The sequence below is a fragment of the Mangifera indica genome, chromosome 8, assembly GCF_011075055.1.
Source record: "Mangifera indica cultivar Alphonso chromosome 8, CATAS_Mindica_2.1, whole genome shotgun sequence".
Classification (NCBI taxonomy): domain Eukaryota; kingdom Viridiplantae; phylum Streptophyta; class Magnoliopsida; order Sapindales; family Anacardiaceae; genus Mangifera; species Mangifera indica.
In genome coordinates, this window is record NC_058144.1 from 11,388,461 (window position 1) to 11,411,964 (window position 23,504).

At 33.1% G+C, this 23,504-nt stretch overlaps 2 protein-coding genes across 9 annotated transcripts; one reads left to right on the plus strand and one right to left on the minus strand.

Moving 5' to 3' along the window:
• The first annotated feature begins 1,594 nt into the window (after positions 1-1,594).
• LOC123223890 (inactive poly [ADP-ribose] polymerase RCD1-like) lies at positions 1,595-9,198 on the plus strand. Of its 8 annotated transcripts, XR_006503884.1 has the most exons (11): positions 1,603-1,852; positions 2,667-2,859; positions 3,043-4,318; positions 4,548-4,789; positions 5,157-5,260; positions 5,746-5,931; positions 6,031-6,126; positions 7,500-7,699; positions 7,956-8,169; positions 8,585-8,805; positions 8,895-9,198. XR_006503884.1 is itself a non-coding variant. In XM_044647353.1 (8 exons), exons 3-8 carry the CDS (start codon positions 3,180-3,182, stop codon positions 7,590-7,592), a joined length of 1,860 nt encoding a protein of 619 aa, XP_044503288.1. In that variant the 5' UTR covers positions 1,603-1,852; positions 2,667-2,859; positions 3,043-3,179; the 3' UTR covers positions 7,593-7,878. The 8 variants fall into 8 exon arrangements, 1 of the variants encoding a protein (XP_044503288.1); XR_006503883.1 differs by having other exon boundaries at positions 7,938-8,169; positions 8,585-9,198; XR_006503882.1 differs by having other exon boundaries at positions 8,585-9,198.
• Positions 9,199-9,549: 351 nt separating this feature from the next.
• On the minus strand, positions 9,550-13,798 carry LOC123223892 (probable inactive shikimate kinase like 2, chloroplastic). Its single transcript, XM_044647354.1, has 8 exons — positions 13,487-13,798; positions 13,208-13,398; positions 12,915-13,109; positions 12,580-12,641; positions 10,570-10,636; positions 10,354-10,472; positions 9,913-10,089; positions 9,550-9,715 (listed from the first exon to the last, which is right to left on the minus strand). The coding sequence occupies exons 1-8, from the start codon at positions 13,724-13,726 to the stop codon at positions 9,606-9,608; spliced, it is 1,161 nt and encodes a 386-aa protein (XP_044503289.1). The 5' UTR covers positions 13,727-13,798; the 3' UTR covers positions 9,550-9,605.
• Positions 13,799-23,504: the final 9,706 nt, after the last annotated feature.

Below are 23,504 nucleotides of genomic sequence, written 5' to 3' on the forward strand. Positions count from 1 at the left end.
GATATGAAGATTTCTTCAAATCACCACTGTCGTCGCACTAGGAGAAAGAAGAGGTCGAAAACAACATCGGAAGGTGAAGTTGAAGAATAGAGGTGAAACTATTATTTTTGAAAGTTATGGGGGGCTGCTGAGTTTTAAAAAATATAGAAACCTAGTGTTACTTTTCAAAGTTTGAAAATTTTAAGTAAAAATGAAATATTAGTTTCTAAAACCTGGGAGAACAGAGAATAGTAAACTTTATAACTTTTTAACAGAAAAAATTAACAGAAGTTTGGTTATGAGTGAGAGTTGGGGTTTTTCATCTTTCGTGGGTATATGTTTAAAAACACCCTAAAATTTAGGTGGGAAATAGTCCTTTTCCCTTGGTTGAACTAGTTTTACTATTATTATTTATGTGTTTAAGTTATCGTAGTCTGGTTAAGAAAAATAAATTTAATAAGTCTTAATTGAAATTAATCTATTGACTGATAAATAAAATCTAATTATGATTTTTCATTTATAATAAGGTATTATCATATTATAATTTTTACGCCGTTAAATAATAATAATATTTTACATCACTGTAAACAATATTATAACCAATCAAATATATCTTACGTCAAAATTAACATAATATTAAAAAAGTGTATCGATAAATTTATATTTTAATTAATTTAATTTAATATTAATAATTCGACCAATAAATTCAAAGTTTAGTCTATAAGTGTAATTCATTTAGTTCAGAAAAATACTCCAATTCGTCATAACAAAACAAAAAAGTCCCCCACCTTCTTAGAAGGTGCTTGAACTTTAAACACGTCGCCCCTTCTTGTCTACCATACTTTCGTCTGTTTAGATTTGACATTTCAACTTTCCCCCTTAAATCTTCTTCCTCTAAATTTCCTATTGGACCCCACCTCTTTTGTTTTTATTCTATGTTCCAATAAAACCAATATTATCCCTCTGCACTCCATTATATAAATATATGTATTTATATATATTATTATATAATTAAATATTATTTTATTTTTAATCAAAATTATTTAATTAAATAATAATAAAATATATAAATATATACATATTTATATATTTAAAATAAATATATATAATTTTATTATTTAAAAAACCAATTAACTAAATTTCTAAATTTTCTTAATTCCAAAAATTAATCATTCATAGAAAAATATAAAACTATTGCGGATATGGGCATAAATGTAATTATGTCCTTAACTTTAGCCAAAAAATAAAACAAATAATTTTATCATGAAAAACAAATTGTATCTATCCTCACCAGCTACACCAAATGTTCGACTCAACGACCAATGAAATCTCTCCACGTCGGAACATCCCAAAAGTCTTCACAATTGAAAGGACTCTGTGACAAAAACAAACACAGGCTGAGTGATGTTATCACTGCCCATGAGAAACGTTGGTCGATTCTTTATTGTGGGCGAGCAGTATTTCTTTTCGCACAAGCAAAAACGACGTGCGTAGACGAGAGATGGAGAGAAAGAGCCGACTTAATAGATAGAATACAACAGATGGCTTGATACCCACACAATACTCATTTTTTTCAGTCAAAGGGGCGCGTGTTTTACTTTCGCCTTTTTTTTTTTTTTAAATCACACTTCCAACGGCGTCGTATTCACACCCCCCTCCCCTTTTTCTTTGTTCCGCTCTACGTTCACCAGTAGTTAGGGTTTGCTCTGACTCTCTCTCTTCTTCCTTTTGTTTCTCTCTCTATTTCTCTTAATCTAGCAAAAAAGAAAAAATGAAAATAAAAATTGGAATAGACATAGGAAATCTTAGCTCATGAAAATAATCCTGCACCAAAATCCAAACCCTAACCGGTATTAGTTTTACGTTTTCAGAGGTAATTTTATTCTTGTTTCATGTTTAGTATTTTTTTTGAATTATTTTTTCTGTTTTTATTTTTTGCGTGGTGGTTTCGGTTTTTAACATTCCGTAGTGGAGGAATTTTTATTTTTTCTTTAAATATATTGAACGATTTGTATGTTTTTAATTTTTCAAATAATGTTTTAAGTGGATAATTTGTTAGATCGGAGTCGATTTGTACTGATATATGTTTTTGGGTTTGAATTTATGACGATCTTTCGTGTTTTGGTGAAAAATTAGCGATCTAAGTGTAATTATGGAGTTAACTAATTTATTAATTTGTTGACTGTTTGTTTGCCCAAGATTATCAAGGATTTGGCGGACAGGTTTTTAGAATTGATGTTTATAAATTGTTGATCATTCTGTGGTTGACTTGGATTAGGGTTATAGTTTCAAGATTTGTGTAATTTTTTCAGATTATATTTTGTTTGGTTGATGTTAAGCTTTGAAGGATTGATTACATTGATTTATGAGGAAAGTTTTTTCCTTTACTGAAAAAAGTATTTGATCAATTATTTGATTCTGCATTTTTTGCATGATCTGTTTGTGTAAGGAGAAGGAAGGAAGATATTTGAATATATAATTTTAAATCTTCCTTAAGTAGTGATTTAAGCATGAGTTGGCTTTGTTATTACTTACTGGTTCTGTCTTTTTCGAATATGATTAATTAATTATAATTTTAATTTAGTCATGGTTATGAGTTGGCTACGAAGAGTGGCTGTAGTCTTTGGTGACTGAGATCTTAGTATTCATGGGAATTTAGTAATTATATCTTGAATCTTTTTGTTTAGATTGCTGAACAATACAATTTTATTTCTCAATGAGTTCAAGACTTGGAAATATAATAGATTTCGGGGCTTTGAGTATGAGTTTGTATATCACTATTTGGATGCTTAGGAGCAGAGCTATTCAGGACTGTATATGAATAAGGGAGTAGCTATTCACGAGGAATTTGTATATGATGAACACTAACTGTGGTGCTAGGTAAGTGGTATTCTTTTCCTAAATATTCTTTCAATTGATTGCATTATTAGATGAGCTTATTTTTTATACTATCAGTACTATCTTGAATGCTTGTTTATATGAATTTTTGTTTATAAATTCTCTTTCATGAAGTATGAGCTTATCTATTCAATCTTAAGTGTCCTGACTAGTTTTATTGTGCAGGATTTGCCGGTTTACTCAGATGGCACTGTTTCTTTGAGACGGGTGGCAGGTTAGAGTAGGGTTCTTGTATATCCTTATATTTGAACCTTTGGATTTAACCTTTTTGATAGGGATTGATCTAGTAGGTAGAAATAGAAATGGATCCAAAGATCGCAAAGGTGTTGGATAGTAGTTCTAGAGTTGTGCTCGGCCTGAAGAGAAAGAGAGCAACTCCACATGCAACACATTTTGCTGGGCCTCGACGAGCATTTTTACAGCACCTGCCCCTTTGCAAATCGTCGGCGCAAAAGCTTGAAAAGCGAAGGAAATTAGATGGATGCAAAAGCAAAGTTGTGAGTGGGTGTAATTTTAGAAAATCTTTAATCCATTATTACTCAAATTACAAGAAAAGTGGTATACCACAACGTCTTATGTACTATGAGAATGGTGATTGGACTGATTTTCCTGAGGATGTTATTGCTTTTGTGAAGAAAGATCTTCAAGAAAAGAAGGCAGCCGTAGAGGTTGAGCTAAATGGTCATTATTTTCTGCTTGATTTCCTGCATATGTTGCGACTGGACTTAAAAACAGGTGCACAACAATCGATTGCTTGGATTGATGAAGCAGGTGCTTGCTTCTTTCCAGAAATTTACATCAACGGCGAAGAATCATATAACTGCTGCCAAAATGAATGTGGCAAAGACCATGAATCAGTGCGGAGGGATTCTTATGGGCCCCATGAAATAAAGCTACAGCTTGAAATTGATGTAGCTGGAGTGGAGCAGTCTAAGTTGAAAGAATGTAGTGGCGAGTCAAATGCTGTTATTAAGCAGGTCCAAATTGCACAAAAATCTGCTGGTACCCAGTATGTTGTGGAAGTTGAGGATAGTTGCAACCGGAAAACTGATGCAAAATTAGACGAAGCTATTGAAGACAATCAGCATATGAAGACCAATTTAGTGGCCAGGACTGAATTAGTTGATGAAAAGTTGGGATCTGATGCCGTACAGAAGATTTTTTTAATGGGTATGAGATGTTTTGGTGGTGTAGAAATACTTGATATACAGTGCTGTGCTAGTCCTAGGTTGTCAGCACGTTTTGAGCTTTTCCAGAAACAGCTTGAAATTACAAGAAAGTATCGTGGGGATGCAAATGTTCGATATGCATGGCTTGCTACTGCAAAAAGAGCACTTCCTATGATTATGACATTTGGGCTTGGGCTTTGTGGAGCATCCACAACTAACTCCGCATATGGCATTGGTGTCCATCTTGCTGCTGCAAGCTCTCCTGATGCCAGGTTTGACAGTTACTTTTCTGATTCTTATTGCATTTATTCAATAACCTTATATGTTTCAACATTACAAGGATGATGAAAACTTGTGCTACTAAAGGAAATTATGACTTTTCATTGATAACAGTGCAGAATTATTGTCATATACTTATCACTTGTATTATCTTTGACATGTAATTTTTTATTTGTCTCTTCTTACTGGGCTACTACTTATTTGGCTTCTTGTTGATGACAGTGTAAATATTTGTGATGTTGACGAAAATGGTGTGCAACACATGGTATTTTGTCGTGTGATTATGGGAAATATGGAGCAATTATGCCCTGGAACTAAGCAGTATCATCCCAGTACAGAGGATTTTGACAGTGGAGTTGATGATCTTCAGAACCCAAGGCATTTCACAGTCTGGAATATGAATGTGAATACCCATGTTTACCCAGAATTTGTTGTTAGTTTCAAGATTGCTTCCAATGGTGAAGGTGATACATTTCACCTTTATATTTCTCTGTTCCTTGTAAAATTTTCTTTCAGTTTTTGTCCCTGACTTATAATTTCATACTTTACATTATGTGATGCTACCAATCAACATTGGTCATTTCCGGATGGTACACAGCGAATAAGTTTTGATTGTTGGAAACCAACAAAGCGACTTCAACTGTTCAATCTGTGTCAGTTTTGGATGTGAAAGATTAAAAGTTGTTTTTAAGAATCATTACGATTCATGATTTGTAGAGATATCTCCTCTTGGTCGGCCTTGTCTTCTGCAGATGCTGTATGAATATAGTGAAATTATTTCTTGAAACATTCTTAATACTTGAGCATTAGTACTTTATGTTGTCTCTCCAGGGAATGTGGTTGGAAGTGAGAATCAGAATACAATATCTGCATTTACTACATCTTCGCAAGGGCTTCGAAACCATTTGCGGTTGGAATCCTCTGCAGTTGATTTTGTGAGTGTCCGGAACATGTTAACTGTTTTCTTTAATTTTACAATGGGAAAGTGAATGAGCAAAAATTATTAAAACTGTAATGTTATAACCAATCATTGATCACATTGTAGCCTAATGATAAAATGTTTACTACTACTTTAGTGAGTTGAATATGTTGTGAGAAAATGTTTTTTCTGCTAACAAGGAATTGATTGACTTTAAAGTACACGAACAATTAAATTTTCTCGGTGCCTAACTATCTACTAGAGTCATGGTATTAAGAGAACTTAATGGTGGGTTGTTTTGATTTATTGTAACGTCAAGTTCTAAAAGTGGAAGTTTTAAAACCTGTGAGCTAGATTTTGTTGATAATTTCTTTGGTGGCTTTCTTACTGCTTTATCAGGATTACTTAATCCTTATGAAGTGATTAGCTTATTTTAATATCAGCATCTGATGGTATTGATATTTCAGTTTGCATTAAATTCTGACATCTGTCATCTTCTAGGGAACTGTTAGTCCTCTGGTTTCAGAGACTGGGGGATCTCAGGGAAAAGCTCCTAGTACTAATTCATGCAGTCCAAGGGCTCCCAAATCTCCTTGGATGCCTTTTCCTATGTTATTTGCTGCCATCTCAAATAAAGTTTCTCCTAATGACATGGAGTTAATTACCAATCATTATGAACTATTCAGGGTATGTTAAATAATGTACTGGTATTACACTCTATACTTCTGTCTCATGCTTCTATTTGTCCTCCTCTCACCTTTTTCTCTGTTTTGGACATTTTATCAGGCGAAGAAGATTAGTCGGGATGATTTTGTCAAAAAGTTGCGAGTGACAGTTGGAGATGTTTTGTTGAGGTCAACAATAACTGCTCTACAATGCAAGGTAGTGTTTTGGACAGCTGCTATTAAATGGGCATGCAATACTGGTTATGCGATACCAGGATTTATAGTTTAATTATTTGACAGCATTTAGGATTCTACTGAATTAAAAACTTGATAACTATGCTGGACAAATCGCAAAAAATTCTATTATTGAAACACCTGGAGTTGCGTGGACTGTGCTTGAAGCCATAATGACACATTATTGCATAGATGTTGCATGGTCTGAGTCTCTATACATCAGTGTTAAGTACGAAGAAGTTGAATGAAAGAGAAGAACTAGGTTAAGACTTAAATGAAGACAATCTACAGGGTATTGAAGTCTTGATTCTTGTCATGAACTTACAGATTAAATAAAGGCAATCTTTGTCGAGGGTAGTCTGTCGGATGTGGTTTAAATTTCTATCCCTGTCAAAACAGCATTCCAAGGCTTATGAGATTGCATCTCTTGAATCAAAAAACATATTAAAAATGTTGGACCCCGTATACCTACGCCCCTTGAACTCCTGTCAATGATGAAACTAAGAACTGAATATTATTACTCAATATTTGAGTTGCCACTAAAGTGTCCTCAAAGATCCTTATATTCGGTTATATTCCTTTCTTACCATATGAGCGAAAGAACAGCTAATGTTAGCACCTCCAAGGAACTATAGCCTTTGACTTACTGCAAAAGCATCAAATTCCCTATAAAACAATTGATTTACTACATTATGGGACTAGTCGGTATTAACTAGGCCTTATGTATCTAGCAAGCGTTCTATGTGATCTCAATTGAGAGGCCAAGGACTACTTATAGGTTTTTGCTTTGCTGTAAATTCTTTCTCCTATTGAGTCCCTTTTCTGCGACCATACTGCTGGAACCCTAAAATCTGAAGCAGTATGATTACCTCCCATGGTTCTTTATCGTCAAAAGAGTGAGTAGACCACTTGCTTTCCATTTCTGTTGGAACTTATGTATTAGAATGAGGAAAAAACTAGACGAATGAACTGGGAATTTTTTGTAATCTTCAACTTGGTCTTTTCATTTTTTATGTCTTTAACATGGAACAAAAGTTGTTCCATTTTAAAAGTTTTTGAATGTTTCCTTTTGAACCTACAATTGAGTTTGCAGAGCCTGTCAGAAATATCAGTACACTTCTTGCTTCCATGGTGGGCCCACTGTACCAGAGGAGGAACAATCAACTTTATTTCTGCCTGCTTTGCCTCTCTCTGTTAATTGGAGACTTCTAAGTGATTATCCTTGATTGAATTTGATTCATGGTGGTTGCAAAGGCCATTGGTACTTGCTAAGAAAGCATGGATGGGGTCTTCTATACACCCACATGGAATGAACTTTTGATGGTTAATTGAAATTTTGATGATGATTGTTTGCAGGTACCATCCAAGCGAGAAGTTGAACTGTTGAACCAAAATGTTGAAAAATTACCTGAGCTTCAGTTATCGTTAGGACCGTCTCCTGGAGTCTGAGCAGCTGTTCATGGTCTCATCTCTCAACAGATATGGGGAGAGGAGGGGAGGAGGCAACGCTGGGTACATGCTTGTTGGAAATATGTCGACATGAAGCTGTGAATACAGTAATTACTCTGTTAAAGGATGTTAGCTCTTTAGTTAATTTTCAGTTCTAGTTGTTTTTACTCTTTGTTTTGTTTTAGTCTAGATGAGTTCGACTCTAATTGCTTTTAAGTTGTATTGGAATCTTTGACTTTCTGCATTATTTTGCTTGTGGAAATGATACTTTTCTTCTGTGGCCTTATTATTTCCCTTTATATTTAGGGTTATATTTAATTCTTGGTTTTGTAAAATCTTGAATAGCACTGGTGATTGGTGTAGGCAGAGCTTCGAAGATTAGTGGTGTCTGATGAAGAATTTGCAAATTTCTGCTATGCAAGAGACTGCTTACTATTACAAATTACCTCCGAAAAATCTCAGTGCGGAGCATATAACCACTGGAATTCAATCATGGTTTTGTTTTGAATTTTAGATTAAAGATTAGTCAAGCAGTGGATGCTGACAGAGTATCCAAAGAATAAGTGGACTCTTTCAGGTTTATCTTTGTTGAAAATTCAATGATGCAATGAGTTTCTAGAAATAACGAAAGATTTGACTAGTTTATTTCATGTCTTTTTCCAAGAAGGAAGTTTGGTCAGAAACGACATTAGATAAATTATCCCTGTTCAAATTATGGGCTGTCAGCTAAACTTTTGCAGAAAGTCAAAACCGTCCTTGTCTGAATAAAGGAATATTCTGTTGCCCTCTATCAAAAAGGTTAGGTGGTGATTGGGTTGGTGGGCATGTGAATCGGGCCTAAGTAATTAGGCCTGGGCTTATTGGAGCATTATTCGTTGTGTTAAGATTTTTAGGAATTTGGGTCCATGTTTAGGTCAAAATTAAGCTCAAAATAAAAACTCACATGGATACACGCATTCGAAATATGATGTGAAATTTTCGATTGATTGCAGATCGATAATTCTGACAAAGGAAAGAAGACATCACTAGAAGTTGGTCTAGTGCTGAGAGCACTACGATATGGCAGCTATGTTCATATCTATGTGGCTTCTGGTGAAGTATGTGGAGGGAAGAGATATTGATAGCTATGAAAGCAATTTTTGCACACTTCCATTCAAATGACTGACTGTATTGGATGATATTGTTTGCGATGTATTCGCTACCAAGACCAATGGTACTATGGCTACAAAAGGTATAGGTGCGTGTTGTTTTTATTCTTCTAACTGGCTGCCAACTTTTTTGTTGCTTTCTCTTTGTTGGCAGCAAATATTTTGGGCGCAAACACGAACACACCCAAATGCAAAAAATCGTGGGAGGTATGTGCCTCCGGAGAGGCTTCATGAGAAAGCCTAGGGGGTATGGTCAGACAGAGTTGAGTTTCAGGCCTAGTTGGGCTTAGAGCTTAATCCGGGGCTTGAATAGTTGAATAAGATTTTAAACAAACGAAAAGTTTAAGCTCGGTTTATGTCCATGTTTAATTTAGTTCGAAACACTTTTTCTTTCATCCTTTAGACTTGTCAATTCAATTGCGGATGGGTATTGTTTAGAATATATGCTATGTTATGCATTTAAAGTTTTATTTTAATTTACCAATAATATCTTTTTTTATTGAGAAAATATGTACTTACGTTAACTCATGTAATAAAAAAAAAATTGAACTGCGAAACAAATATCTCCATGGAAACTAGAGAATGGATCAGCACATCCAGCACCTTCTATGATCAACCCTGGCGCCTTTTGGTTTTGATCTTCAGCCATCCAGGTCCTCGGGTCAGAACCCGGCAATTCTTAGACCAACCAGCTATGGCATCTTTCTTTTATTAAAGTTTGGTTCTCAATTTTATTATTTAATTGTAAATGAAATTGATAAACATACCTAAATGAATAGTCTGTGTACTAATTCAGAAGTAGCCATATCTTGAGGACAAATGCTCAAGTAATCTATTGCATTGCTTTATTGTACATAGTTTATTTCTACAATGTTGCAGGAGATGGATTAGCTCCAGATGACGGATCCCATCCTGGAGGCTTAATGTTTGGCCAATCACCACGACATCCCAACCTTATATAAAGACTCTTCTTACCTTCACAACACAAAAAGAACACTGTCATGACATTTACAAGAGCAGCACTGCCACAACATAATATTAACATTCTCAATCATGAAATGTGATAAAGAACTGGAAATTGCATCGGTTATTCTGCCACAAGCTACACATCAATCAAGAGCAGTAAGATGTATGAAGTGAAGTATGAAGTTCAATAATATAAGTAGGAGTACCTGGGAGTTTCCTGTCAGACAAAATTAATTGCTTGAGGGCACTCAAGGATGCCTGAGCCACACTTTTGGCTTGATCAGCATCCCAACCCTGCAGCTTTACAACTACGTCTGCATTTGAATAACCTAAATTACCATTTTGAACTTGCCTTCTGGCCTCCTCCTTAGCTGAATTCTCATCTGCATGAATAGGTTTAGATCAACTGCTGCTCATGATACCATAAAATAGTAACTCCAAAACATGCTCTCTTGCATGATGTTGAGTTATTACCATAAAGTTAAAAATTTGTAGGCCAGAAGGGTATTCATAACATTTTGCAAGAAATTTCTCCATAAAGAGGAGGTCTTGCATTAACTTATCAAAATGCAAGTTTGTTGCATCAAAAGAGTAAAATACTAAGAGTTACTCATATAAAGTGAAGCACTTGAAGAAAAAAAAGGTACCTGTTGCTTCAGTCTGTGAAAGCCACACAGTAAATCCTGCATAAAGATGTTGCCATTTATCAACACTTGCGGCAGCACCCTGTGGCCCTCCTAAAGTTGAAACAACAGCACGTACATGACTGCAAGAGAAACCAAAGTTACAAACCTGGGAAGAATACTCTTTATTGTTTCTAAACAAAGAATGACCTGAAGAATGATTTAAACCATAGATCATACCTACTTAGACTTTCCAATATAGCACATTCTGCTTCAGCTACAGAGTCTGAGCCTTCAGCAAGCATCCCTAAAATTGACTAACTTGTTAATGCACTCCAAGATGTGTACTACAAGTCACTTTAGAAACTTAGATTTTTTTTAGATTCTTTTGATCATAATGAATAAGAGATATTTTACATCAGTTTAACTTTTATGTTTTATTAAAGTCAAAGTGGAATGTTGAGCAAAGAAAAAATAGCAAAATAAAAGTTACTGCAATGGAGCTGATAAATGAAATATGGAAAGTAGAAAGTTTTTGTATTAAATAAGTTACTATAAAGGTAAGGTCTTAAGGAGGAGGGGATGACAATGGTGCAATTCAATTATTCACAGATATATAAAATGATGCTTTGATAGGAACCTACTTAGATTTTATTAATATTGAAAGAAAATAGTATTGACAACAAAAAATGTCAACTTCTCTCAAAGGTAGTTAGAGATGCTTTTTCCCTCCCAATTAGCCCTAAGGGGCTGCCCACAGCTTAAGCTGTCCAGAGAACCATGTTTTCCTGCTCTTTTTCTATTCCTCTTACTATTCCCTTGTTATACTCTCATATCCTAAAATCTTATCCTAATTTAAATTTATTAAATTTCTTAATTCTCTCAAAATCATAATATTATCCTTTATGCTTCTATGCTTCTTCTGGTAAGAGTTTGTCTACCCAGCAGTGCTTGCCTTCTCTCTTGCCAAGGATCTCACCCCTCTAATACCATTTGATAGGAATCTACTTAGATTTTATTAATATTGAAAGAAAATAGTGTCGGCAACAAGAGGTGCCCTAAGGGGCTGCCCAAAGAACCATATTTCCCCTCCTCTCCCCCCACCCTTTTTTTTTCTATTCCTCTTACTATTCCCCTTTTATACTCTCATATCTTAAAATCTTATCCTAGTTTAAATTTGTTAAATTCTTTAATTCTCTCAAAATCATAATATTATCCTTATTTTATAATATTATCATAATCTTTATTTTGATTTCAATTCCATTATTATATAATCCTATCATAACGTTTATGGTTATATCAATTATTTCCTAATTTTATTATTACTTGCTCCATTGAGAACCACCTTGTCCTTAAGGTGGGTTAGGTATTGGTGTCCCTTTTGTTTATGCTTCTATGCTTCTTCTGATAAGAGTTTGTCTTCCCAACATTGCTTGCCTTCTCCCTTACCAAGGATCTCACCACTCTGATACCATTTGATAGAAATCTACTTAAATTTTATTAATATTGAAAGAAAATAGTGTTCACAACAAGAGGAGCCAACTCCTCCCAAAGGCAATTAGAGGTGCCTTTCCCTTCACAACCAGCCCTAAGGGGCTGCCCACAGCTAAAACTGCCCAAAGAACCATATTTTCCCCCCTTTTTTCTATTCCCCTTTTATACTTTCATATCCTAAAATCTTATCCTAGTTTAAATTTATTAAATTCCTTAATTCTCTCAAAATCATAATATTATCCTAATCTTATAATATTATCATAATCTTTATTTTGATTTTAATTCCATTATTATCTAATCCTATCATAACTTTTATTATTATATCAATTATTTCCTAATCTTATCATGCTTCAACAGTTTAATAGGCTGCACTAGAACAACAAAAATTTACTGCTTAGTTCGGAAAATGGTTCAGGAATGAGAGAAACAGCTGTAACAAGAAGATTACTTCCTATATTGCACAAAAGAACTGAACCATATACTATAACAGTGACAAAGAAATTATCGCATAGCGTTCTTGCATCTTCTATTCTTATTTTTGTTACTATCTGTACAGCGAAGTTGCTTGTATTTGCTTTACTATTTGATATAGATGAACACCTTTTGGAACATATTTATATGCAAACACATGCAGATTAAGACACTGGAGGATTGAGGTTTTAATTGTGTTCAAAAGGTGAACCCTGTTCCAAGAAAGGTGAAGAGCTAGCTTTGTCCACATTGTAATCAGTGCTCATCAGGGAACATTAAACTTACATGAATCAATAGTTTGCTTGGCAAATGTTTCCAGCAACTCTTTTGTATTCAGAGGTGTATACCTGAATAATCATAAGAGTCAAATATCAAATTTTGTAAAAAGCTTATAAAAGAAAGCAAAGACAAATGCAAGACTCAAATATACATGCAGAGCCTGCTATTAGCATAAAGGCAGAACAGCAGTCCTGTGAATTAATTACTAATCCAATCTTTATAATTGTAACACTTACAATTTCGTATTCTACTGACAGACCGGTAGAGTGGTTTCTTTACTTGCCAATGACAACAAAGTACTAATAAAACTCTATTGAACCTAAAGGAAAACAGATCAATACCCAAGACCAACAGCAAGTTCACGAGCCACTTTCTCATTGATTTCAGTTGAATCCCCAACTAGGTAAATGGATGTTCCTTTAAGAAGCTGCATAGACCCTGCTGTCAGGGACTCCCATGATTCCACAATGTCCGGCCACTTCAATTCCGGGTCCTGCTTCTTCAAATTAATTACCAATTCATCGTCATCTATATACCTGTTCAAAGAAAGAACCTTTTGTATTCATATCAAACAACTAAAGTTCTAGAGTTTCAAAAACAAATGTACCCAATTTCTGAGTTTATAATTACAAACCATATTGTTTCAGCAGGCTTTATTTTATCAAACAGTTGATTAGTTTCAATAAGCGTAAGAAGAGAACCAGAGCGCTTTACTCTAACAATCAAAGAAGAACCATCTGCATCAACAAACACATCTTTGGAGCTCAAAATATCTTGGCCACCCACTTGTAATCTTAACTCAACCTCGGAGGACCCATCTGAAAACTGCAGTATTTTTCACAAAACATGAAGTGGGTTTCCAAGAAATTTTAGAAAAAATAGCGTGCAGTTTGAAATAGAAGAAAAAGATTACCTTGTACTGGCTGGTATTGGGAGTGATTGAGGAAAGACCGTTGGTGCAAGAGGGACGAGGAGTGAGTGATTTGTTCCTATTAAGCCACAAATGGGTTGGTCTAGAGCGAGCAGTGAGAAGAATGGAATTTGAAACGGGATTAAGAATGGAGATGGAGTTGTTTGGAAGAGAGAAATTTGGGGTTTTAGTATTGTAGTTTAGGAAAATAAAGCTCTGGCAAGAAGTAGCAGCAGTAGCCATTATTAAAGATAGGACAAAGAGGCGCTGCCTTTCCGACGCCTTGTTCTACAAATAAACAGAAAAAAACTAAAAATTTTGTATATAATATTACTGGGAGAATTTACAGGGCCCTTAACTTTTTGTTAAATATTTTATGGCATAGGAAAAGCTCAAATTCTCAAAAACCACCGTTGAGCTTAACTATATCCAATTTTATTAACTTACAAGTTAAAATTTTATTAACTCAGTAAATATGAAGAAACATTTTTCATTCGAAACTTGATTCATCACTAGTCTTTGACCAAATAAAGTTACAAGTGTGATTGATATTATTGGAAACAATTATGTCAATTCTGTCAAATTAAATTATTGTTAAATAACGTATTTAGTTTTTGAATATGTTTATGTTCATGATGAATGCAATCCAAATACTATCCAAGGTTCAACGATTAATCTAATCCATGACACATTTTGCCTTCGTATTGTTTATGGAGGCTCAATATTTCTTTGTATGTTTTTCTTTGCTTCTCTGTATGCATTTTTCTGGAGGAGAAAAGGAAAAGCAGGAAAAATGTGTTCTCTCTTCGTTAACCAACTCCCATAACTCCCATTGCAATTAATTATGTTATAGGTCGGGTCGACTCGTCATGGGTGGACCTTACTCCAATTGATAATTTAATTTAATATTTTTAATTTTATAATGTTATTAAAATATTATTAATATATATATTGATTAGAGTTTTGAATTGATAATTAAAAGTGTTCGGTATGAATCATGGAAATTGCAGAAACAATTCAAATATACCAAAAATAAGGACAACAAAATAATAATTTCAATGTAAAATTTTTCCTTGCAACTTAAATGAAATTCATTAGCAAAAGGGGGTAGTTTCTAAAATTTCATCTGAGTTTTCGCCTGATTTGATTATTTTTAGCCTTTTCATTAACTGTTTATGCCAAATGAGTAAGGCTTATGATGGGTTTGTGGTTTTTGAAAGCATATTAAGGAGGGGTTTTTGCCCAGATACCATTACTAGTATGGGGGGTAGGATCGAGGAGAGGGATGAGTTGTTCAACAAAATGATCGATTTTGGTTGTAGGCCTAATATGATTACATTTGGGATATTGAGTATTATATTGTGTCAAATTGAACTACCCATCGGTTATTTGAAGAAATGTTTGATGGGAATGGTATGCGTGGTGTCATTTGTAACCTAATATTTTTGTTTAGAAATGATAGTATTACAAATCAAACCAAATTCACTCTTCTCATTACTTATAACATAATCCTCAATGGTTAGCTTGGAAGGTGGAATTGGAGATTCAAGAAAGCTATTTGTTTCTATGGCATGTAACAAGTGTAAGCTTAATGTTGTTAGCTATAGTATTTTGATTGATGGTTTTTGCTTAGTAGATAAAATTAGAGATGCTAAGTAGTTGTTTGTTTTGATGATAAGTATGAGATGTATGTATTTAAGGTTGGATTTGAACCGAGCCGGACTCAAATTTCCCTAAGCTCGAGCTCGACACTCAATTTGAAAGGTGTTAAGCCCTTTAAAAAGTTATTCGAACTCGACTCACTTAAGAAAAGTCAAACTTGAATTTGTTAATGGATTTTACAATATGTGGAGACTTAAAATAGTTTTGGAATTACTTCGCAAATTGCAAAATAAAGGTTTTGTTCTAGATTTTGTGAGATATAACATTATGATGGATGGGCTTTACAAGGGAAGGCATAGAAAAGACAAGGAAATTGTTGTCATATATGGAGCAGAGGATTGTGTTCCAAGTGTAGTCATATTTATTACACTTATAAATGGTTACCTAAGCATAATGAGACTTCAAAATTGGTTGAATTTATTAGCAAAATGGCACAAAAAAATATAACTACAAATTCCAACTTTTTGGAAGCCATGAGTAGGATATTAGTTTTGCTATTCAAGCTAAGCTTGCTAGTGATTTTGCCGATGAAATATGACTGATTCTTAAAAAAAATCATTAAAAGCTTTAATGTTTGACTGACTTCAAAGAAAGCATGGAGGTGTTTTAACTTGGGAGCTAGCTTAAGCTTAAAAATGGTTGTAAGTGAGTTGTTTATCTTATAGTTTTGGTATATTTTCCTCTATATTTATAACAATAGTTTTCAATTATAATATTCGACTTGAACATATGAATGCTTATGAGTGGCACTGGCATTTTATGATGTATCTTTGTTCTACTGCTGAATCCTAAGTTTTTTACGATGACATAGTGGTTAAGCATGTTATCTTGAGTGCACGTCTTTAGCTATCAATGACATTTCCAATGCAATAAGACTTATGAGGAGAATGGTGAAATTTCCTTGATCAACATCAATTTCCTAATGGTTACGCGCATATCCAACTTTACTAGACAGAAAAAGAATTAGCAAGGTGTTGAAATTTTCGTGTGAAGGTTTGTCACCGCTTGGTAAATCTGTTGATGTTCAAATTTTTTGTTGGGTGTACATAATTTTTTGTTGTTGGAATAAAATTATTCCAAGGCCTAAGAAATATGAATTGAAAAGGTAGAGCAAGTGAATTAGCTTTTGAACATACATAGTAAAAAACTAGAATGATATTATAACACTACAAAAGGATGTATACTTTTTTATTATAGGATATTTACTCATTTGTAAATATTGTTATTTTTCTTTTAGTGTTTTCTTCTAAAATCTCATTACAAGCACAAGCTTGTATGAATTTACTTCTAGATGGGGTTTGATTTACTTGAGAACTGAAATATAAATGAGGCATGACCATTTTGGCTCAATCCCAGCTTGATGGAGTAGGTATAGGCCTCGAGTTTGAGTTCAAACTTGATGAATTTAATTGAGATCAAAAGAACATATTTTAGATATAAACAATTGCTTAAATACTTAAATATTATTATTATTATTATTTTTCAAATTTATAAAACTTAATTATTATTATTTTTGATAGTTGAGGGTATTATTCGTTATTAAAAGTTGTAACTACTATTTATATCTTACTAACTAGTACTTATTTTGTATTTTTACATGTCTCCAAATCCATTATTTGCTAAAATTTTGTATTTATTTTGGAGTATAGTATAGTTAAGGGTGGATTCAAACTTAACCAAACCCAAACATAGGTTGGCTCGAGTTCAACTTAAATAATTTTAGAGATAGTTCAAGTTCGATGAGCTAATCAAAATGAAAGTTCGAGTTTTGCTTGAGAGAAAAATTTAAGGTTCATAGCTCGGTTCGAATTTAGTATTCAAATTTGTGGCTCGTTTTTTAACCCAAATTTGCTAGAAATATTTAACATATATCAACGATAGCTATACTAGAGTTTAGAGAGTAGAGAGAAATGAAGAGAAAATGGTTCTTTTATACTCTTTGTTGACTGGATTTCTTTCTCACATACTTTATGTCTCTTTCATCAATTCACCAAAGTTTAGTGAACTATTTTCTTTTTGTTGTCCTTTGTTTGTGTGAAGAAGAGAGGTAGAAAGTATGAGAGAACATGATGAAAGAAGAAGGAAGAAAATGGGATATTAATTATTTTAGCCAAGGATTGAAAAACTGGACCGTGAACCGGCACTATAAACGAGTTCTATAGAAGACAGAACCGTTTTAGGCTAGGAATTGGGTTGGACCGTGGTCGAACCGCTAGTTCGTACTTGAACCGCAGTCTAATCCAATTTAGGATATTTCCGATTCAAGGTTTTGCATATAAAACAAAAGTTTTATTCCTTTCTACTTTCTTCTTCCTTGTTGTGCAGGCAGAAGAACAGTTTCTACAGTCGACGACATCTTCCAATTTCGCAAATTCAAAGCTCCATTGATTTAGCTCTTGCCGACGATGGTTTAACGATGTCTACCGACGACGACGATGACGTTGAAGGGTGTTGGATTCAATCATAGGCTCACAAGACGAGTATCTAGGATTATATTTGCAATCTTTCATGACAACTTCTTAGGCTCCAATGGTGGCTGACGATGATGAGTTCCTGTTGCTGTTGTGACCGATGATTATACATCAATAACAATGACGATAGATTGGTCTTCTGTAAGACGTTGTGAGTTGTTTGAGTTTGTTCTCTTCTTTAGGATATTGATTAATGTCATCTCCATTATTTCTTAATAAAATAGGTTTTGTTGGATTCCAAATTGAGTAATGAGGAGATTAATTTATTCCTAGTATTGATTGTTTTGGTACGTCATTTAGAGAACATGTGTCATCTTTAAGTCTAGAAACTCTTGTTCGCTTTGCAATCTTGTAATTGTTTAAATTTTGCTTGGGGAATTTGATCCTAAAAATTTGGTGTATTTATTTTCAGTTATGAAATTACTCAATAATTATTTTTTTTTATTCTGTACGTAGTAGAAATGCATAGAACCAAAAGAGACAACAGTTTGTAAGGATTATCACTCTATTAAATTACTATAAAAGACTCGGGTTAGCCCAAGTAGTGAACAATCACAGGTTATTTATAAACGTTTAAGATTTGAGAAATCTCAATATGATATATTATAATAAAGTTTATCTCTAATTTATTCTATCTAAAATTACATGTTTAGATGACAGTAGACCCTTAACCTTTTATCATAAGAGTTCTTCGAGTTAATTAAATATAATTTTTTTAGGTTAGTATATACAACTAGAATTCCAGTTGAACCAGTCGATTTAAACGGTTCAATCGGTCTGGCCAAAACCAGTACTTAAATTGGTTTTTACTTCGATCCGGTTTTAAAAACCTTGATTTTAGCCACATTTTGTGGCCTTTACACATTTAGCCACCATTTTATTCACCATACATTTATAGCCACAAATACAAAATATCCAAAATTCCCATGAGAGGATTAACCTAAGGAAGTTGAACCTAGCCAAGCATTCTTAGTCGAGCTCTTTTAATTCCTTAAGCAGTTGTCGACAACAAGAACTCCACACTTCTTGGTCGTTGATAGCAGTTCCAATTGTTTGTAGAAAAATTAGGTTGGCCAATATCTCATCGACTCCTTTTTGTCAACAAACCATGTCGACAATTCATTAACAAGCCAAGAACATGATCCCATCAATTTTGACTCATCTTTGCTGGTTTTCATTAGGCGAGTATTGGACCAAATATTTATAGTTTTGTGCTAAGTTTTGAATTATCAAAATTTTGGTTTTCTTAGATTTAATTTTATTATATTTAAATAGTATTTTGGTAGGCAAAAATAGTTTAATTATGTCGAAAAATTGTTTATGATGCATGGTTTGGTTGATTTATTGATGAAAATCTTAGTTTTTTTGGTGATTGAGTTGGCACGGTGGTTGATTTGCTCAAACCAACTACTTTTTTTTTTTTTTATAGAAAATGGTTGGTTGATTGTTAAACACCTAACTAACTACATTTTTTAAGAAATTACCTTGGTTGGTCGGGCAAGCACCTGACTAGCCACTTTTTTTTTTTAAAAAGAAATTGTCTTAGTTGGCTAACCAAACACCCGATCAGTTACTTTTTTTTCCATAAATTTTCTTGGTTGGTGAGCCAAATATCGAACCAACCATTCAAAAATTTAGAAAGTGAATGAAGTCATTTATAAGGTCACATAAATTTTTCAAGAAGTGATGAATTACGTAAATTATGATGGAAAAAACATAAATTAATGATTTTACATAGAAAATCAAGAAATTTATTTGTTTACTAACTTGTTCTCTTTGTGGTTTGTTTCAAATATTCGGTGTCAATGAGCGAGATGGTTAGTTCAGGTTCTATGTTAATAATAGATTTTAGGATCACGTGACTATCAGAGCGCATCTAGACATTTGGTGTTAATGAGTGTGATGGTGAGTTTAGATTCCATGTTACCCACAAATTTTGGGACCATGTGACTTTCAGAGCATATCTAGATGCAATTACAATGATCCGCTTTGACCTAGATATGACTTAGAGAGAAATGTTCCAAGCAACATGTTTTGGGCATTTTTTTAGGCATGGAAGAACATCAGAATAGTTCTATACTCATGCACTTAGTGTTATTTCGTCTTATAAATAGCAGAGACCATATAAAAAAGTTATGGTTTAGAGTAAATGGTGTTGATATTCGCTTTAGCCTTGGTGATATGGCTAATTTTTGGCAATGATACAAAAGTGTCATCCTATGTAATGATTTTAGAGGTCTCCTAATTGAGGCGACAATACTTTCTAGGGGCTTCATCGATTAATTATAGTGATATGCAAACAACAATTAAGTTACATTGTTAAGGTGATTGTGATAAAGATGTAGTGAAGCTAGTCATTCTTTATTTTTTGCATAATGGATTGATAGGGGCGAACAATAACAAGGTCATCCAAGATAGGCTCATACATTTAACAGACGATCTTGACACATTTAGTTACAACCTGTGGGGTTTTGTTGTGTGGAATGCAATGACTAAATCGATGTAACAAGCAATACACAAGAGATACAAACATATTATTAAAAGCTATCCATCTTTCCTTCATGTACCACCATTTATAACTTATCCGATAATGGGGTATGTAATGACCTTCCAAGTAATCATGTTTTTTGTTAATGAATTTTTTTAACAAATGATCATAAATATTAAACAAAATTTTTGTTGATAATGTAGTATTGGATTTACGAGACATTAGATAACCTAAGAGCTTCTGTTCAAAATGTAAGAGTTGATTGGGTCCTTTGAATGCTAAAATGGAGAACCATAAGCAGCCTTATGTGGGAACATGAATAAATGATTATGGAGGCTTTTCCTGTAAGTATTGATTTGAAATATTTTGTAGTTATTTGTATGATTAATTTTAATTTTTTGTAGTGAACACACATGTTACTTTTTATGTAATGGTAGTAATATCCTTGATAGATATTAGAAAATATGTTTGCCACTAACACAATTATTAAAGGATGTCAATCTAAAATAATCGCCAAGTTTGGGATGCCAATGATACACCTATATAAGTATCTAAGGAAGATTATCTACATCTTTATGTCCTTCCCCCAATACTGAATGCTAATGGATAAATTTGATTATTATCGTATTTCTCAACAACAATAAGTAGTCTCATAAGGTATCTCCCCTTTAAATATGCAACATCAAGGCAAATGATTGAATGATAGAACTGTTGAAATGTCTATAGTAAGCAACCCAATGCCATAAAAAAAAAAAAAACTTAGAGCGATTGGTCATATTTGTGTCAATATGTGTTACTATATTAGGGTTTCATAACATGAGATTATGATAATACTCCGATAATAGCATCAAAGAATCCTTGGGTGATCCTTTTAATGCATTTAATGTCCATGTCTTAGCACGTCACACTTATGCATATGATATGTAAATCTTGTATCTATCTGTTATATTGACAATGATTTCTTTTAGTCGATAGATGCGATCGACCACAAACATTGATTTATGAATCTTCCTCAATGCTTAAGCACCAACCTATTTATAATGTGGTAATATTTAATTTATAGGGCACGTGTGGATTTCATTCATATGATGTAACTGCCTTGATTCAGTGTCATCTTTTTTTCTTGACTATGCCGACCATTTACATTGTTGGTGTACATATCTAATCTCCCAGCATATCATGGTAGATTGAGCTACTTTGAATTGAAAACTTGTTTCTAAAGCAAGCCTTGCAAATAGATCTCGCAATTCTTCCTTACAATTATAATACCCATTAATTTGATCTTTGCATCGGGTCATCTTTCAAGATTACCAATAACCTTGTTTTCAATATCCACAACTATTGATGAATCCCATTGAAATGGATAAGGGATACTAACATTTACCAAAGATGCTTCATAGTCAATTAAACCATGACGAGTTGTGTTATACTCGACCCTAACATTATGAAAATTACTTGGACTTTTCTCAATGTCTTCTTTTCCATCCAATTTAGTCTCTTTGATCAGTACATCATATATCTTGTCAACATCCACAACCTAACAAATTCTTGCTCAAGAGCCTCATCCTCATCATCATCATCATCATTATCGTCATCGTCATTATCATTATTGAGAATATCTCATTTATCATCCTTCGGGACACTTTGTGGTTGTGCCTAATAGTATGTTGAATCATCTCTGATTGTTCTTCCTCAACCTGCTTTTTGTCTTAATTGTCTCTTTCTTCGATTTAACTCTCTATAACATAAAGACGTGTTGGTAGTAATTTTTTTCCTACTACCAACATAAAAACTTCAATGTCATCATAATCTCAAAACTTATATGGGTTTCCAAGCAATGACAAATCATTGTCCGTATATATACAAACATTTGATTATATTCTATTGATTCTAAGATGATAGTAAATTTTCTCGACCAATCCTTTGAAATCAGCTCTTGTATGAATTATTTACATTCTTTCATTCTTACCAATATATTTTATAATATTGTTATCTCTGGTAACTCAATACCCTCCAAACTTAGTCATAAATGTAACTTTAGCCATTTTGAAACAAAAATAATACCTGCAATACAACAAAATATATATATATATATATATATATATATATATATATATATATATATATATATATATATATATATATATATAATATAATATAATAAAAATAACAATAAAACTATATATACCCATTTTTAGTACATAATTTATGTACACAGATGAGGTGTTATCATGTGATTAGATATTTCTGTATCATATAATGACACATATTTTAAAATTACCTAATTACATGATGACACATCACTGTGTATATGAATTATGTACTAAAAATAGATACACATAGTATTGCTCTAAAAATAAATATTTGATATGATAAAATTCAAATTCAAATGAACCATTCCATCCAAACTTGGTTGGTTGGCTAACTCATCTAACCAAGCCCAAAATACCATATCACAATAGTTATGTTTCTCCCAATAATTTGATCACAAAAACATGCATTCTACTTAATTTACTAATTTTTTGGATAAATTAATCAATACTTTAACTGATTCAACTTTGAAACGACTTTTATCAAACAATCATAAATTATCAGACACACTGTATATACTTTATGGATTTCAAATCTTTAACAAAATAGATAAAATTATAAAAAATTAGATCTATATTTGCTTGGATCTTCCTAAGTTTAATGCAACATTTCAACAATTTTGCTTTTGTTTTTTTGGCAAAAAAATGGTTAAAGTTGGAATGAGTAGTGTAGTCAGTTAAAGATTTCATTTTTAAAGGAAGTCAAACCAAAATAAGACTATAAATGTATAATAAAAATGGTGGCTAAATATGTATATGCTATTGAAAATGTGACTAAAATAATTAATATCTCGAAGAAAATGGTGGAGAAGAGAGAAAGTGACAAAGAGGAAGGAAGAAAATGGTGAAGAGAGAAAGTGACGAAAGAAAATGGTAGAGAGAGAGTGAGAAATTTTATTTTGATGGAGATAATTTTTGTTTTGTTGATAGAAAGTCAAAATGGAGAGTATAAAAAGGTAGGAAAGTCAGAAATTACATAAAGAGTGGTAAGATGAAAACAACACATTTATTAGTCATTTTATTTTGGGTAAACAACACATTTATTTGTCATTCAAGTTGGCTCATATGAGCTATGACTTAGGTTGGTCCAAGCCGAGCTAATGGTTGGTTTGTGATTTGAGTTTGGCTCGTTTTCTAAATTAGCTATATTTTATAGCTTGAATTTGATTCGAATTTGTAAATAACGAACTTCGACCCAACTGCACTGAGTCAAGCCAACTTTTGAGATTAAGTTGGTTCGGTTTAGATTTAGGTTTAGGTACAATACTCCTTTAAACCTCATTTCTTAAAACATTTCATTTCAAAAATTT

Excerpts from the sequence above, each read along its gene's own strand:
- LOC123223892 (XM_044647354.1), bottom strand. The coding sequence starts at position 13,726 with ATGGCTACTGCTGCTACTTCTTGCCAGAGCTTTATTTTCCTAAACTAC. Across the intron at positions 10,637-12,579 it reads CAAGCAAACTATTGATTCAT|GGATGCTTGCTGAAGGCTCA; the intron begins GTAAGTTTAATG and ends AGTCAATTTTAG. Across the intron at positions 9,716-9,912 it reads GTCTGACAGGAAACTCCCAG|GTAAGAAGAGTCTTTATATA; the intron begins GTACTCCTACTT and ends TGTGTTGTGAAG.
- LOC123223890 (XM_044647353.1), top strand. The coding sequence starts at position 3,180 with ATGGATCCAAAGATCGCAAAGGTGTTGGATAGTAGTTCTAGAGTTGTG. Across the intron at positions 4,319-4,547 it reads GCAAGCTCTCCTGATGCCAG|TGTAAATATTTGTGATGTTG; the intron begins GTTTGACAGTTA and ends TGTTGATGACAG. Across the intron at positions 5,932-6,030 it reads ATCATTATGAACTATTCAGG|GCGAAGAAGATTAGTCGGGA; the intron begins GTATGTTAAATA and ends ACATTTTATCAG.